Genomic DNA, 18,018 nt, shown 5'->3' with positions numbered 1-18,018 from the left:
TATGCTTTGGAGAGTACCAGGAATGTCATCTGCTAATACGATGACTTGATCTCCCATTGGGGAAAGTGTGTGAGTGTGCTCTACCTGGGTTGGCTGCTCTGATCTCATGTATTTAACTTCTCTTCTAAAGGGATACCATCCTCCATCCATATGTCCCATCAAGCTTGTCTGCTTGGTATTTCAGCTGTGAGGTTGGTGGATGTCTTTACAGATTCTTCTGTAAATGGGTTCTTGAGTTGTATTTGTTGAAGGAATGACCTCCGGCTTCCTGGAGGTTGCACTGGTTCCTGTTGTGAAAAGTACTTTGGGTCTGTTGGGGATGTTTCTATCCAATCCATTCACAAGGTAAGTATACTATTGCACTTTCTTCCTCTTCCATCTCTCACTCCAAAAAGTCATGATTTTGGAGTGGAATATTCATCCCTCCGAGAACTGCCCTTTAATGAAAAAAGCTGCATAGGTATCTTCTGATGTACCCTCTTTATATTTGTTCTACACTGAATGAAGAAACTTCTGTATGTTGTATGTGGTGTGTATGTGAGAAAGGAATGGTGCTTCTGTGTGTGTGTATGTGAGAAAGGAATGGTGCTTCTGTGTGTGAGACAGGGAAGGTGCTTTTGTGAGAGTGTAATGTGTACCTTCAATAGAGATAAGCAGTTTGCATTTGCAACACATAATAAGCTTGACATATGATACAAACATAATACCTATCCTCTCTTACTAATGTCTCTAACCACCTGACGCAGAGCAATAACCCTATGCATGAGCACAGACCTTACATGGAAAGTTGCTGTGAAATGTAGAACTTAAAACCACAACCAGTAGAATACTGCCTGTCAGCAAAGCAACCCTGGAGATGTGAAATATTGAATGCTTTAGATCCAGTGCTATAGTGTGCACATTTAAGGATGTCGCACAAGCTCCTGGCTATTAAGTCAGTTTATATGCTGCCAAAGACAGCATATAGACAAGGGATTAGGCAGGGCCATCTGACTCCTCTGACTACAGCTATGGCAATAACCTTCAAGAAACATTGGGCTACAATGTTGCTATGCTCTTCAATAGAATGAAGAGACTTTTGTCCACTGTCAATAATCCTTGATTTTGACACATTCGTTGTGGCTGATCACTGCTACCTCCAGAGGGCCACTCTGCAGTAAGATGTATGTCTTTGACTGCATCAGTCCCCATGAAAGGTTCTCCCATGCAACAATTTTCCCCACTAAGTAAACAGTAGCACCTAGTACTCATGACTGCACATGTGCTTGTAGTTTGGCCTGTTCCACTTCAGGCTCTACACTGTATATGGATGTCAAGCTTTGGTGAATGAAGAAAGTGTATGCACATCTTATGGACAAAGTGGAAAGAATACATAGCACTTTATGTGAAGGTCTTTGAATATGGTCATAGCCCATTCTTCTGCTATGATACACATAAAGGCAAGGAAGAACACAGGTGTGAACCTAATAATTGGCAACATTAGTGCTAAAGTTATGGCCTCTTCAGTTTAGCTGATTCAAAAAAAATACAACACATGACACCTTGCTATCCCAGAGAGGATTTTTTTCATAGAAGGTCTGAGATGATTAGATGCAAGCAGCTACGCATAATAGTTTATTCAAGGAGAAGGTGCACCAGCTCCATCACATTAGAAGATAAAGGCACAAAATTGACACCTAGGAGTACATCAATAGCTATGACCATGAAACACTGTGTCCCTAGCAAATGCTCAATGGATGCATTGAGGGGCTATTTTACAGTAATGCATGCAGGTGATGGTATGGTGGTAACAAGTGTCCATGCTACCTTCCCAGTGTTATCAGTGTGAGGTACAGTCATGATCAGTTTTAGTGTCAGCTGTTTTGAAAAGGAGCATTGCCATTCTTCCAGTTTTGTGACATTTCCAGACAATGGGTTGTATATTTCATCGGGCACAAGGCTTTGCACTATACAGTATGCAGCTGGATGTTACCTGTGCAAAATCAGTATCCTCACTATGCCCAGTGACTCTCCCAAAGATGTTCCTTGTGCCTAAAGGCTGTGCTTTAGTGGGAACGCAGAAGGAAAAGACTGCTGAAAAAAACAAAGAGATAATGATAGCAGAAATGGAACACCCACTCATCAGTGAACAGATAAAGGTTAAGCAGAGATCATGACCTGTACTTACAAGCAGAGTAGTGTTCGATGATTCTGTTGCAAAGCTAGATTCCACTCTGTGTATTTCCTGAAGATGTGCAGGGAGGGGCAGTGAGGATCCTCCTCTGTATCATAGTTAATCTGTGCTGGGATGCTATACTTGATATCATTGTGCAACATGCAGCAGGCAAATACTATCTCTACTACTCTAAGATGTTTATATTGTAAGACATCCCCTCCCTTCCCTATTTTGTCCAAACAGCAAAGGTGACTTTTCAATACACCAAAGGTGTGCTCGATGATTGAGAGCGTGGATGCGTGTGCCTCATTGAACCTCCTCTCTGCTGGTGTACTAGAAACAGAGATGGGGTGAGAAGCCATGACCAGCAGCCATATCCAGCATTACCTCTATCATAGAGGGTTTAACATTTGCTCAAACTGACAGCTGAAAATCTCTGATCTTGCAATGGTTAAAGCACAGATGTTTAGTTTTTGTCATCCTTGTATGTCACATTTACATGCGTAACTCCTTTGAAAATGACCCCCTATAGGTATTAGCACTGCTCAAACTAACAATTTACATAGAAAGCGTTCTGAGTGGCATAGTGACCAGGACAATATTGATATGAAAGCTGTTAGATGTAGCTATTTTCTATGGCATGTTCTGCATCAAATTTGTAATTTATTATTTTTAGGTTGATATGGCTGTATGTCATCTAAAGTAGTAGTAGTATTGTTTGGGTTATGATAACCTTTGGTTTTAATAATCCATAATGGTCAAGTGATGAAAGGTGAAAGAAGAGTAGATTTGTACCATGTTCTCTCTACCTAGCTTGATTGCAGTGAAGATTTAATATGATGTGGAGTGATGAAAGGCGAAAAAAAGAGTAGATTTGTACCATGTTCTCTCTACCTAGCTTGATTGCTGCTAGGTAGAGAGAACATGGAACAAATCTACTCTTTTTTTCACCTTTCATCACTCCACATCATATTAAATCTTCACTGATGGTTACTGTGCTGTTCGTACATATGACTGAGCATGTTAAACTGCCCCCCAAAACCCAAATCACCCCCGAAATTAGAAAAATTAGAAGACAGATGCACTAAACTGTGACTGGTTCTGCAGGAATGGTTCAGTAGTGCAAGGTGTTTTCTTGTGATACCAGGCCATTTCCATATGCTAAGGCTTTACAAGGATTTTTTGTGTAAAATTATCACTTTGTGAGATTCTCTGCATGTAATTTTGCTATGCCGAAATTGTTAATGATCTGATTTCTATGATTTTTCAGCTGATTATCACTTTTGCATAATTTTTGTAGACGGCTTCACAACCACAAAATTACATATAGAAAAACAACTCATAGCAGGCGCTAAAATTTGCTTATGCAAACATGTGACTTGCTGATATTTCCATGCATTATCACATTTCAGAAGGTTTTCTTCTAGCAAACAAAAAGTTCTATAAAGAATTAGTATTTGTGGATCACCAAAAAAAATACCCAAGTCAGGATCCTCTTGGTTTCCCTGACAACACCTGAAAAAGTGATGTGGATAGGACATCAGACTCAAAAGTTATAAGGAGGGGGACACACTAACACATATACACATATTACCCCCCCACACACACACACACACACACACACACACACACACACACCCTTACACATAGATATGGCAATCTCATTAGTCTTCTTTCCTTTGGCAAGTAGGAAAAAAATAAGTAGATATTTCTATGATATTCATGATATTGGATGACAAACATGAAGCAAGGATGTCGTCAAGGTTGGACAAGGTGACTAGAAAAGCCTGGCACCAAATGGCAATTAGGACTCTATCCTGAATTTTCTAAGTCTTTCAGAAGTAGATGCTCCAAAGGCTAAAGCATTCAGTCAGTACTAAAATGATAACCTTAGGGATGTCACAGTCACAGATGCTCTTTATCGCTACAAGTACAAGGTCAAAGAAAAGAGACTAGGGTACTTTGAAGATTGAAACATCTGAGAAGGAAATTTTGAGGCCCCCAAAAATCTATTTCTATATAAATATATATTTATAATCTGTTATAAATATATTGGGGCAGATTTTCAAAGGGTTATGCGCGTAAGATACGCGCGTAACCCCCGAAAAGCTGCCCCTTCCACCCCCTTGTGCGTGCCGAGCCTATCTTGCATAGGCTCAGTGGCATGCGCAAGCCCCGGGATGCACGTATGTCCCGGGGCTTTCCTGGGGGGGCGTGTCAGGGGCGTGTCGTGGCCGATGCGTCATCAGGGGCGTTCCGGTGGCGGGGCCACGGGTGTGGTTCCGGAGCAGGGGCAGGTATAACTTGTAAAATAAAGGTAGGGGGGGAATTAGGGCTGGGGGGTGGGTTAGATAGGGGAAGGGAGGGGAAGGTGGGGGGGCTGGAAGGAAAGTTCCCTCCGAGGCCGCTCCGAAATTGGAGCGGCCTCGGAGGGAACGGAGGATGACTGCGCGGCTTGGCGCATGCAGGCTGCCGATTTTGCGCAGCCTTGCATGCGCCGACCCTGTATTTTATAACATGCGCATGGCAGTGCGCACATGTTATAAAATCGGGAGTAGATTTGTTTGCGCCGGGTTGCACGAACAAATCTACTCCCGCGCGCACCTTTTAAAATCTACCACATTAACTATTATATATAGATAGATAAATAAATAGATAAATATGCTTTTCTTGATTCAGTATAAAAAAGATACAACAACCACCCTGAAAGAATTCTAGTATATGAAACATAAGTTTTCAATATTTTTCAAGTAGAATTTTTGAAGCTAAAATCACATTTTTTTTATAGACTAGCTCTAGATAGGATTTCATTAATCTCCTTGAGTTATAAATGTTCTACAAATTTTGCAAAAATTTAATGTGTCATCTTACCATGTTCATCCAGCAAAATATTATCAGGTTTGATGTCTCTGTAAGACAAAAAACGTATAGTTAACCTTTGCTGCTTTCAAATTTTCTGCATCAAAAATCTTAAAACTTACTAACTGATCATTTCCCATTTCACTTATCTTGCTGAAATAATGGGCTGCTTGAATATGTCAAGTCTTGATTTGATGAGTAATTTACTAGAGCTGTAGTAATTCATTTAGATATTCCAATTTATATGCTATATGCATTGCAACAGACATCTATTTTGGCACCATTTGATTATTCAAAATATTTAAATGCTTTGAAATTTCAAAGCATTTAATTTTTCAAATCTGAACTTTGTAAAATTAAGAAAACTGATGTGTTTATTTTCTCACTTTATATTATATATTTTTGGTTCTGAGGTATTAAAGATGGTGCTTGGCCTGGTCATTTCCTTCTGGTTCTTGAGTTTCTCAGCATGCATGAGCTAAAATTGTTACTGTGAACACTAATATGGCAATTAAGGGGTGAAGAACAAAATTTCTTTGCAGGACCACTAAAAAGCAGTCTTTGTAGTGGGTATGTAAAAAACATGCTCGCTAACAGAAACTGTGGACCATGGTATCTGAATGGATTGCTCGTGTACTAAGAATACAGTTCCAGCTGACTCCGGCGCAAGCTTTGCTTAATAACGACAGGAAAGACGGCTATAAATATCATGACTATTTTATTAAATATGTGGTTACAGCAACGAGATGTTCGATAGCTCAGTTTTGGAAGGATCCACGAGTCCCAACGCTGCAGATGATCCAAGCTTCTGTTCAACATATCCATAGCTTGGGACGTATCACGGCTTACAAAAATAACTCACTCCATACCTTTCACAGGACATGGGGCCTATATGAACGCTGGCAACATTGCTTCCTCTGAATGGTCTATTGTACTCTGCAGGAGAGTGGAGTCTGAAGTCATGTCTAGCGTTGAGTTCGGCCTTTCACCTGTCCTATACATGCATTTTATTGTGGTCATCTGTGCATTGTCCTCTTTATTTTGTATCTGGCTGTACACCTCTAAAGGGGGAGGGGGGGATTTGGGAATCTCATTCATATATACTGGCGTTTAATATTCGCTGGTTCCTTCACAATTTTTATGTACTTGTTCGCGTTGATTTCTGTTAGTAAATTGTGTCTAGGATGTATGACATTGCCAATAAAAATTTAAATATAAAAAAAAAAAAAAATTAAGCTGGCGTATGCTGCATATCAAAATCCCTGTATTAACTATCCCAGAGCAGAATGGCCAGTTAACACAGGGAATTTTAGTCCCTCACCAAATCATGGCACAGGCAGTAAGGGGCTCAGCAAACCCAACATTACCCCCCTCCAGCAGACTTCCTTCCAACCTGAATCTTCTCCCTGCATTGAGAATCTCCACTACCTTGGACTCATAAAGCTAAGTATTTTTTCAGCAGTTTTCTTAGAAAATAGGATTTTGAAGATAAAATTGTTATATAGGTTCAATAAAGTTTTTTATTTTCATGTAATAATCAAGAGAGTTATAGCAAATGATTTGATAATTTTGGTGCTCCAACACTGATACTGTTTGAAGCCCATTGCAGGCAAGTGACAGTGAAATAAAACTACTGCACCATTTCTCCTTTCTCTATAAACAAAACAAAATAATAATAATACCATTTAAGTAAATTCATTTGAAAAATGTTGCGACTATATTGTCCCTGCACCTCATTTCTTGGATATTTTTTATTTTTAAAGTAAGCACAGCACTAAGCAGAAAGGAAGTGCATTAGATGTTCAAAGTGTCCTTTTGCTCATTGTTGTACACCAATGAAAAACACTCTTCGAAAAACAACTTCAAAAAGAATCATATATAACAAATGTTATTATGCAATCATTAATATTAAAATAAATATAAAGAATTATACAAAGAAACTACATCACAAAGTATATGATGCACTACCTTCTCTTCCATCAATGGATTGTAAGTCAGCATTATTTATTGAGATCAATGAGGCCAGTAATAAATCCCTTATAGAAATACACCCCGTAAAATACAGCTGCTAATGACTTGAAAAAATATGCCAAGTGTTGCAACCCCTTGTAAAATACTTAAGAAAGTACTCCAGATGTGACAAGTATTGTTAAATAACAAAACGATGGGACATGAATATTTGGTGCAATAAAGTCAATTGTTTATGCTTTAAAGTTGTCCAGAGAAGCTGTAGAAGACTGGTGGAGTGCTTGCTTAAAGACAATGAATACCCTTTTGTTGTCGTTTGTTTGGAGTATACCAGTAGCCAGCACATTTGCTGAAAAAATGCTCTCAGTTATGAATAGGGTGTGACCTAGTAAAAGAAATGGGTTCATAGTGGAACTCATAAAAAATTAGAATCAAGAAAAGATTATGAATTATACCCTTCACTGTACTGAATTTTATTTAACTGTAATCAAGAACAATGCAAGTCTGAATTCAATATGACTATAAAAAAGAAATATTCCTTCAAAAGGAAGAAAACCTGGGAATGGTGCTGCATGGTGAATTTAGGTCTATATCTACCCTATATGCTATAACAAGTTTGTAAAACAGAATAAAATGTTGCATACCTGTGCAGATGACACAAAAATATTAAAAGTTCTTAAACAATAAGCTGATTTTGAAGAGCTGCAGAAGTACCTTGCTGGAATGGGGAAGTGGGCATCTAAATGACAATGTGGACAAGTGCAAAGTGATACACATAGGGAAAAATAATCCTAACTATAAGAACACAATGCTGGGTTTTGTACTAGGAGTCATTGCACAAGAAAAGGATCTTAGGATCATTGTGAACATTAATACTGCAGCCCCTCTAATGAGAGGCAAACAATAGTGAGAAAATTTGACCCATTTTTCTAGCTGTCAGTCTCTAATTTATTTGGTAGGCTGCAAGAGGGTCAAACAGATGGAGAAATGGATCCAGCAAGAGGCAGTGGGGTAGGATGCAATGACTTAGACTGGTCAGGAAGATTATAAAATCCTGCCCCTATTTAGGGCATTAGGTGGTGGCTACCTTTAAGATCCCACAAATGTCCATCCACTCCAGTCTCATCAAACACTCAATTTTATTTTTTGGAATGTCCAGCTAGCAGCTATTTACAGATCTCATGGAAGGTATACAGAGCTTAGTGAATTACTCAGAGTTCATGGGATACTCAGTCAAGCTAAATATTTAAAAATCAAAGGCAATACATTGCATCCCAGAGATTGGAAGACCATCTCCTACTTTAAAGAGTTTTTCCTCCCATCCACTACTACCATAAAATTTCTCCAAACACTATCAATTTATGGCTTACATCCAGTACCCAAATTTTCCCCACTTACAGGTACACCTCTTTTTCACATTCATACTCCACCCCATCACACAAAGGACATGTAAATTACACACTTTATCTTCCTTTTAAACTAAACTCCATTGTGGGACATATAAATCATACCTCTCTAATTCCTCTTCCTCCTCTACTCAAAATTCCATGTAGGACATGGGGCTCTCATCCCTATTGTCTACTCACGACTCCATTGTCATTTGACTTTCTATTTAGCCATCCCAATTTCAGCCTTCCAGCAACATGTAGGCCTCCCTGGTATCCTCCTCTAGTCCTTAGGGGACTCCTCTTTTCGGAACAACTCCATCCTCCTAGATCCAGGCCTTTTCCTCAGGAGAAGGAATTGCCTTTTCTCCACACCTTTGGCCTCAGGCCTCTTCTCTTGAGGCAAAAATTCTTTGCAGGGCCTCCTCCATACTGGGGTGGGGATTCCTAGGCCCATCAGCCCTCATACTGGCTACTCTAGGCTTCTTACATCCTGGAGGTCTCTTTCCTCTTATACACCATATTCTGGAAAGGGCAATTCCAGCCAATTTGACCCTTACTGTATACTCTCCTAGGCCACTTCCAACAGATTCTCCTCTCTTAAATCCCTGAAAGGGAAACCCACACCAAACTCCCTGTGGTACTTCTGGTTAAAACTTCTCAACATCCATAATACATTACACAGTTCAGGACTGTGCTTGAAGCCATCCAGTGACCATCCAGCAGTACTACATGTCTAGTTAACAATTTTCCTTGCACAGCTTAAGATCAAAGACACTCCAGAGTCTTCCCCACCCAAAATGCCTTGAAATATTACATTGTGAATGAAGACTCAACTGCCGATCCTGTCACAAAAAACTGAAAGCCTTAGATCAGTGTGCAGCTGTGGTCAAAAAAGCAAATAAAATGTTGGGAATTTTTCTAAAAGGAATGGAGAATAAAACGGAGAATATCATAATGCTCTGTATAGAACTATACTGTGATCACACCTTGAGTAATGTATGCAGTTCTAGTTGCCCCTTCTCAAAAAAGACAAAGTAAAAGGTATAGAGAAGGGCAGCTAAAATGTTAAAGTTAATAGAATGTCTCCTTTATGAAGAAAAGCTAACCAGGTTAGGGCTCTTCACCTTGGAGAAGAGACATCAGAGAGGGAACATGCTACAGGTTTATAAAATCATGAATGGTGCAGAACAGGTAAATAAGGCCTGTTTATTTACCATTTCAAATAGTACTAGGAATAGAGGACCCTCCATGAAATGAACTTGTAGGAGATTTAAAATAAATTGACAATGTAGTTTTTCATTCAATGCACAATTTAATTCTGGAATATGTTGCTAGAGGATGTGATCAAAGTTAATAGCATATGTTTGGGCAGGTTACTAGAGTGCAGTTTCATTAATACAGTCTGTTAGGGGTGTGCATTCGTTTTCAAAGTATTGGCAATCCGCAACGTATATGTCCCTATTCATTGTATTCGTGGAGTCACAAAATGTATGGCGAACCCCCCATGAATACAGCGTATCTAACGAATAAACCCCCCACCCTCCTGACCCTCCCAAGACTTGCCAAAAGTCCCTGGTGGTCCAGCGGGGGTCCTGGCGCGATCTCCTGCACTCGGGCTGTCGGCTGCCGGTATTCAAAATGGCGCCGATAGCCTTTGCCCTCACTATGTCACAGAGGCTACCGGTGCCATTGGTCGGTCCCTGTCACATGGTAGAGGCACAAGATGGCGCTGCCGTCTATTGCTACTACCATGTGACAGGGACCGACCAATGGCACCGGTAGCCCCTGTGACATAGTGAGGGCAAAGGCTATCGGCGCCATTTTGAATACCAGCAGCCGACTGCCCGAGTGCAGGAGATCGCGCCAGGACCACTGCTGGACCACCAGGGACTTTTGGTAGGTCTTAGGGGAGTCAGGAAGGTGGGGGATTGTAGTTAATTAAATTTAAAGGGTTGGGATGGGGGTTTTTTTGGGAAACGAATACATATGGAACTAATGAATGTATTGGGGTCCCATGAGAACGAATGCAATGGATTTGGCTCCCCACGAATACGAATACCAAATGGGACAAATCCATCCCTGCTGCACATCCCTATAGTCTGTAGTGTCTCAGATTGGCCACTGTAAGAAACAGGATGCTGGGCTCAATGGACAACTGGTATGATCCATCAAGGCACTTCTTACATTCTTATGTTCTTATACCTTATACCTACCAAAATTAACAAATGATCTGCTCTCACAACTCAAGGTCATTAATCTCCTTCCTTTCCTGAGGCATTCATATTGTCTTCATTTCAGTCCTCCTAAGTTTGTTACCTTTTTCCATGTCTGAGATCTTCTGAGTTTCCCTTTCAAAAACTATAATTCGATTAAGGGGCCTAAGCATTAAGTAACATTCTAAAATGTTACTTAGCTTGTACTTACTAAAAGTTTCAACATGCACAGAACATCAGCACTTAACTGGCTATGCACTAAATATTTTAGCATGGCCAATAAAATGTAGCATTCCTAGTTTGTATGCATAATTAACATGCATGCTAATCACAAAAGATTAGCATCTCAGTGCTCTAGTCACCTGATAGCTAAATAGCATGTTGATATAACAAATATAGCACCACATGCTAAACTGAACATCCTCAGTGCTCTTTTCCTCATATCTCCCTCTCCTTGCTTCAAATCTGTATAAAAGTTAGCAGGACAGAAGGAGCTGGTTGTCCATGCTTTGGAAAGAAGTAGAAAAGCATTTAGACCTAGGAGAGGAGGGTAATAGAGAAGATAGAGTTCCAGATAAGAAAATCCAAGATTTTTTGTGTTGGGTCTTTTACTCCTTTTGTGTATCATTTTTCTTTAGTTTGTCTATTATGGCTTACATAAAATACAGTTTTATGAGTGTAAATGTGTGAAAATATAGCCTGGGGCTTTTTGTGCATAAAACCCAGTTCCAAATGTACTCTTATGTGAACTGGTGTTAGGGTTTGTGGACCCTTGGCCCAAGGTGGAGTTGGCACTACCTGTGGGGGGTGAGCCCCACAGGTCCCTACCATTGGGAAGTGAGGCCGGACAATCAGAGGCTGACAGGAGCTTCGCCAGTACCAGCCCTCATTCCCTGCAGGTTGAGCCCTTGGGTGCCAGGGCCGGCTGGTCTTAGGTGGGCCTCTGCGTGGCTGGTCCTGAAGAGCGGCCCAGGATGGATCTTGGGTCCGAGATGAGTGGAGCTGGAGACGATAGGTGAAAGGGAGATCTAGTCCAGTCCAATTCGACTTCTATGCTCACGGAGACGGATCTTAATGGCTCTGCTAGTGCATCATCACAAGTTGTATATTTAATTATATGCTCGTGCCCATTGCTGTATGTGGGATGCACTAGCAGAGCCATTAAGATCCGTCTCCGTGAGCATAGAAGTCGAATTCATACCGGCAATATCGAAGCTCCAATAGTAAGTCACTGCCAGCAATTTCATCATGATTTTAACGATCTACAATGGACAGTGTTGGAGCAGGTGCCATGTACTGATCGGGGTGGTAATCAGCGCTACCATCTAAACTACCGCGAACAATGGTGGATATACACGCTTGCTACAGAAGCACCATTAGGATTAAATGATAACGTTGAATGGACATCATTATTATAATATCCATTTTTTTGGACTCTATCCAATCACTGATTGACAGTTCTAAGCCACTCCCCTGAATCATTTTTCAACTTCCTGTTTCCCGCTTTAAAAGTTCCTGTTTAATCAATGGTGGGTTGCTGTCAGAATTCAAGCTGAAGCCATTACCAGCATTTTTGGAGCAGAAAGACAGTGATTTAAAGTAACCAGATAATTGAACCTCGTCAGACGGTTGATGTTTATCTCTTCAAAAGATAAGTTTAATTTAAATTAAATTATTTGTTTGTATTTTAGACACCGCAGTACCTTCCCACTCCTGAAGAAGCCATCGAAACACGTATCGTGTCGGGTTGGGCTGGTGTTCTCTCAAACTGTCAAGATAAGTGCAAATTAACTCTGCCTTCTGCATAATTTAAGATTGCTTTCAAATACGTGGTTACCGATGATTATAAATGATGGTGAAGCATAGTCACTAAATGTTCTTGAATGACATGCAAAACAGTATATGAACATACTGTACACCTTAATCTTGAGGCATCTCAAATAAAGCCCAAGTTAAACATATGAGGTACCCACAACAAAGCAATACTCACACATTCAGCTCTTTTATGTGGGTGTTTCCTTTATTACAAGTATTTGAATATACACCCCTATAACACAGTTTCTGTTGTTTAGCGTAAATACTTATGTGCAGATTTAATTGAGAAATCTAGGAACACCCACGCATTACCCCGCCTCTTTTTTGGAAAAAGAAATTGTGCATGTACTGGGAGATACGATGCATACTCACATGCTTTTTAAAATCTGCAAGGCATGCAACAGCCTAATTTCTGCACTTATCTCCCGGCTTTGGCACAAGTAAAGCTTTTAAAATTAATCTTTTTGTGTATTAATTTTCCTCTGTATGTCTGTGCTGATAGAAGCAAAGAGGGAGGATGTACTGGTCAGGCAGGTGCAGAATCAGAGCCAGGCCAGAGGGGTGTAGAAGGAATTCTGCATAGCCCAGGATCTGACCATTAGACATGCAGTAGAGGTATACACTACAGCATAGTGCAGAACCACAGGAGGAGGAGGGAATGGGAGAATTCATGAAGGCAGAAAAGACTCCAAAAATACCTGTCTTCTCTCAGGTAGGATGTAGATGGATCTACATCCATCATGGATGTAGTGGAGGAGGAGGAGGAGGAAAGTGTACAGGAGTTTGAAACAATGCTAGGTGGTGCTATAATTATGCTGGACATTGAACCAATAGAAGGCAAAAAGTTGTCTTATTGAAGACCAGTCCAAGTTGAAGTTAAGAGGGTCTGGGTGGGGGAAGGGGGTGACAAATGTGTTGGCTGGAGGTGGGGACTAACTACTATATCAGGTGTAAAGGGAGGTTAATTTGACTGGTGAATGGGGATTCAGGGGCTGGGGTTAAGAGGTAATCCAGAGAAGGGATGGATAATCACCTACCAAGTTGAACCTGCCATGCTAGGAAAAAATGTGAAATTTAATTTCTGATGTTGCAGGCTTAGTACATAGCATGGTAATGACTAATGAAGTCATTACTATGCTATACAACAATCTAGCATATGAGGCCATGCTAATATTTAAGACACCTACACAAATGCTAAAAAATGCTGTCTGGATGTTGCAACCGTCGCTGCCCGACGGCTTCACTCCGCCTACCTTTCCTTTCTTGTGGCTCCTGCTGTTGACGGATGCCTGGCTGCCGTGGCATCTGCCTGCCATCCTCTCCGGTGTCACCGGACCGGCTTGGGCGCTGCCTCTCGCCATGTTCTTCAGGTACCTTAGGGCGCACGTGCCACGTGGCCCTCATTCTTATTTCCTCATTGGCGCGTTTCTCAGGGCATCCCCCCGTGATGACGTCACGATGCCCAGATATTTAAGCCTACACTTTATTGCTAGCCATTGAGTTAGCAAGGAGAATCTTACGGATGGGATTCGCTCTCCGTACCCAGCTACTCTGCCTTCCAAACTCCATTGGACTCTTTCTGCTAACGGGGTACCCGCTCCTCGGGAGCCTCTCTGCTTCTTTCAGGACACTATCGGATAACTGGTACTTGCTTCTCGAGGGCCCATGTTCCCTGACCCGCTACCTGCATCTATCTCCTCCTTTTACTTGGAAGAATTCTCTACAGACATCATCAATGAGTACTACTACCATCCACTCCTCAGAGCTGTCTCCCTGGAACCAGTACTCGCTCCTCGAGGGCCTGCCTCCATTCCAGCTCCAGTGCCATCTCTTACGTGGAACCACTGTGTGAGTACTTTGCCAACAAGTCTCTCTGCCTCCAGGGATCTGGTACTCTCTTCTCGAGGGCCAGCTCTCCCTATCTCGGGGCTTCTCCATATTTGGGACTCTGTGAATGTTCTATTGTACTCACTATCTCAGTTTTCTCCACTACAGCACTGCTACCGGAGGAATCATTGTTCCAGCGCCCTGGGGAATACTAGCCCAGCCGGGTACATCTTCTACTCACCACTGCCACCTCTGGTGGTTTCATAAACTGTCTAAATAAAGATCAATCTGTGTTTGTGTGTCCAAGAGCTGAGCCTGACCTGTGACCCCTCACGAGGGTCACAGGTCAGCTGCCACAGTGTCCAAGGGTCCACCAAAACCTCACTAACTATAACAGATTGCTAACTCCATGGATCAGGCACAACTCAATGCCTTGCAGGCCATTCCTGGCCTGGCCCTGTGCATTGCTGAACAACAAAACACATTGGAGAAACTCACTTCGGCGTTCCATCAGCTACATGCACAGAAGAATCAAAGCGCTGCTTCCAGTAATGAAGGTCAGTTACCTGAGGTAACTATAAAGACTATGGTACCTCTGGCTGCTCCAGTTCGTTTCTCTGGAGAGATTCAAAGAACTAGAGGTTTCCTAAATAAGTGCTGCATGCATTTTGCATTACAGCCTTCTCACTTCCCCACAGCCTACGCCAAAACTACTTATATTCTATCTTATCTTGATGGAAGGGCCTTGTCTTGGGCCTCAACGCTGTGGGACTGAAAGAATCCAATTCTGCAGGACATTGATGGATTCTTGGATTTGTTAAAATCCGTTTTTGATGTTCCTGCTCGAGTGACAGTTGCTGGTTCTGCTCTGGTGGACCTGAAGCAAGGCAACCGACCACTGGCTGATTTTGCAATAGAGTTCAAGACTCTTGCTACATAATTATGCTGGGTTTCCAAATGTCTGAAAACCCTCTTCTTCAGAGATCTGGATACTCGCTTGAAGGACGAGCTGGCCGTTTGTGAAACACCTGACTCGCTGGATGAACTAGTGGCTTTGGCTACTACAATTGACCACCGGCTTCGTGATAAGGTGAAAGAACTCAAGCCTAGTAAAGGACTGGTTCAGAAGGAGGTTTGTGCTAAACTTGCACTTCGGATGGTTCCAGCAATACTTGTCACCAGTGGAGAAGAACCAATGCAACTTGGTCGCAGTCACCTGACTTCACAAGAGAGGAGACTTCGGAAGAGGCATGGCCGGTGTATGTACTGTGGACAAGCTGGACACGATGTCCCAACATTCCCAATTCGTCCGGGAAACAGATGGGCCTAAATCCTGCGGGAGGACTCTTCTTAGGCCTTACTACGCCCTCTCCTCCGCTCTCTCTCCCAGTCTCCGTGATCTGCGGACCATCCGAGATTCAAACTCTTGCCCTGGTGGATTCAGGAGCAGGAGGCAACTTTATACTTCAACGCCTAGTGCAACATTTGAGGATTCCCCTCATCACTTTGAAGGTTCCACTGCTCTTATCAACTATCCATGGACAGCCTTTGCCGGATGACGGGACCAGTAACCCTCCGTACCGGAGCCCTCCATACTGAGTCGATTTCCTTCTTTGTTTTAGAAAAGGCTATGTACCCTATCATACTGGGGTTACCCTGGTTGCAGTCGCATCAGGCTCAATTCGACTGGGCCACCTTGGAACTCTCCCGCTAGTGCCCAGGTTGTCATGGCAGTTGCCTTAAGGAGATTTCTCCTGTCCCCTTCATGCCTACAACTCCAATGATGGCAGGACTGCCGCCTCAATATGCATCATTCAGTGATGTGTTCTCCAGAGAAGCTGCTGACATCCTTCCTCCACACAGATCTTACAACTGTGCCATAAGGCTGAAACCGAACATTGAACCTCCTAAAGGACGTGTCTATCCACTCCCTATCATAGAATAATAAGGCTATGTCCGAGTACATCGAGGAGAATTTACAGAAAGATTTCATCAGACCATCAAAGTCTCCAGCCAGCGCAGGCTTTTTCTTTGTGGGGAAGAAGGATGGTACCTTACGTCCTTGTATCGACTATCAAGGTCTGAATGAGATCACGATCAAAGATCGATATCCCCTACCTTTAATCTCAGAGCTGTTCGACTGGCTTCAAGGTGCCAAAATATTCTCGAAACTTGACCTAAAGGGGGCCTATAACTTAGTTCACATTCGCAGTGGCGACGAATGGAAAACAGCCTTCAACACTCGAGATGGTCATTTTGAGTACTTAGTAATGCCCTTCGGCCTGTGCAACGCACCCCCTGTGTTCCAGAACATGATAACGACATCTTGCGGGACCTGTTGTACAAGAGTGTCGTAGTGTACCTAGATGACATCCTGATATTTTCTCAGGACCTGCCTACTCATCTACAGGATGTCAAACAAGTACTCCAAAGACTTCGAGAACATTGGCTCTACGCCAAGCTATCCAAGTGTGAATTCCATAAGGACTCTGTGCCTTTTCTTGGCTATATAGTGTCTAAAGATGGCTTCCAGATGGATCCCCAAAAATTAGAACGTATTAAAAATTGGTCCCAACCTACCAGCTTGAAGGCCCTGAGACGATTTTTCGGGTTCACTAATTACTATATAAGCTTTATAAAGAACTATTATTCTTTAACTTGCCCTTAACTGCAATGACCCGGAAAGGGGCCAATGCTTCTAAATGGTCTGTGGAGGCCATTTCCACATTCGAGGATTTAACGACTATGATAATTGTGGGTGGAAAACATCAAATTACCGTATTTACGGACCATAGGAATCTAGAGTATCTCCGCCATGCGCAATGTCTTAACCACAGACAAGCCAGATGGTCCTTATTTTTTAACTGTTTTGACTTCGTGCTCAAATATCACCCCGGAGACAAGAATACCAGAGCTGATGCTCTGTCATGCTCCTTTCTCTCGGAGGATGTTCCAGAAGAACCTCAGCATATTGTTGACCCGAAGAAAGTCATCTTGGCGGCTACTCATACTATGCCCACTGGTAAAACCATCGTACCTAAACACCTCAGGAAGAAAGTGCTCTATTGGGCACATGATTCCAAGCTGGCTGGCCATCCTGGTCAACGCTGTACCCTGCTGAAGCTACAGAAGTATTATTGGTGGCCAACTATCAAGGAAGATACACTCTCCTACGTAGCATCTTGTGCCAAGTATGCCAAGCACAAACCTACTTCTGGCCAACCGTGGGGATTGCTGCAACCACTTCCTGCTCTGCAACAGCCCTGGACGCATGTCACTACTGACTTTGTAGTCGATCTTCCCCTCTGTGGAGGTATGAATGTCATTTGGGTCACAATCGACCGCTTCAGCAAGATGGCCCATTTCGTGGAGCTGCCTGGCTTACCTTCAGCCTTGGAGCTTGCGAAGCTCTTCATAAACCACATCTTTCGCCTTCACGGCCTACCAAAGCATATAGTCTCGGATCGAGGATCACAGTTCACAGCAAAATTCTGGAAGACTCTGTGCAAGCTTCTCGACATCTCTCTAGATTATACATTTGCCTATCATCCTCAATCAAATGGCCAAACAGAATGGATGAATAGGACCCTGAAACAGTTCATTCGGGCTTATGTGAACTGCCATCAGAATAACTGGGCCGAACTGTTACCATGGGCTGAATTCGCCATTAATTCTCATCCAGCATCATCCACTGGATCAATACCTTTTGATGTGATATATGGATGTTCACCATCACCGCCACTTCCACTGAAGCTCTCAGTGATGTCCCCAGCAGCTCAATCCACTGCTGATG

The 18,018-nt window shown here is 42.4% G+C and overlaps 1 protein-coding gene across 2 annotated transcripts in view; it reads right to left on the bottom strand.

The window, feature by feature from the left end:
* The window catches only part of STK32B (serine/threonine kinase 32B), a 537,210-nt gene that overhangs the window by 277,419 nt on the left and 241,773 nt on the right, over window positions 1-18,018 (bottom strand). For both annotated transcript variants that reach the window (XM_029591132.1, XM_029591141.1), the window contains exon 4: window positions 5,027-5,064. In XM_029591132.1, the coding sequence (XP_029446992.1) occupies window positions 5,027-5,064 (38 nt within the window). The remainder of the gene's footprint in view (window positions 1-5,026; window positions 5,065-18,018) is intronic.

This window comes from Rhinatrema bivittatum, chromosome 1 (assembly GCF_901001135.1).
Source record: "Rhinatrema bivittatum chromosome 1, aRhiBiv1.1, whole genome shotgun sequence".
In the NCBI taxonomy this organism is placed as follows: Eukaryota; Metazoa; Chordata; class Amphibia; order Gymnophiona; family Rhinatrematidae; genus Rhinatrema; species Rhinatrema bivittatum.
This window is presented reverse-complemented; position numbering and strand designations above follow the sequence as displayed.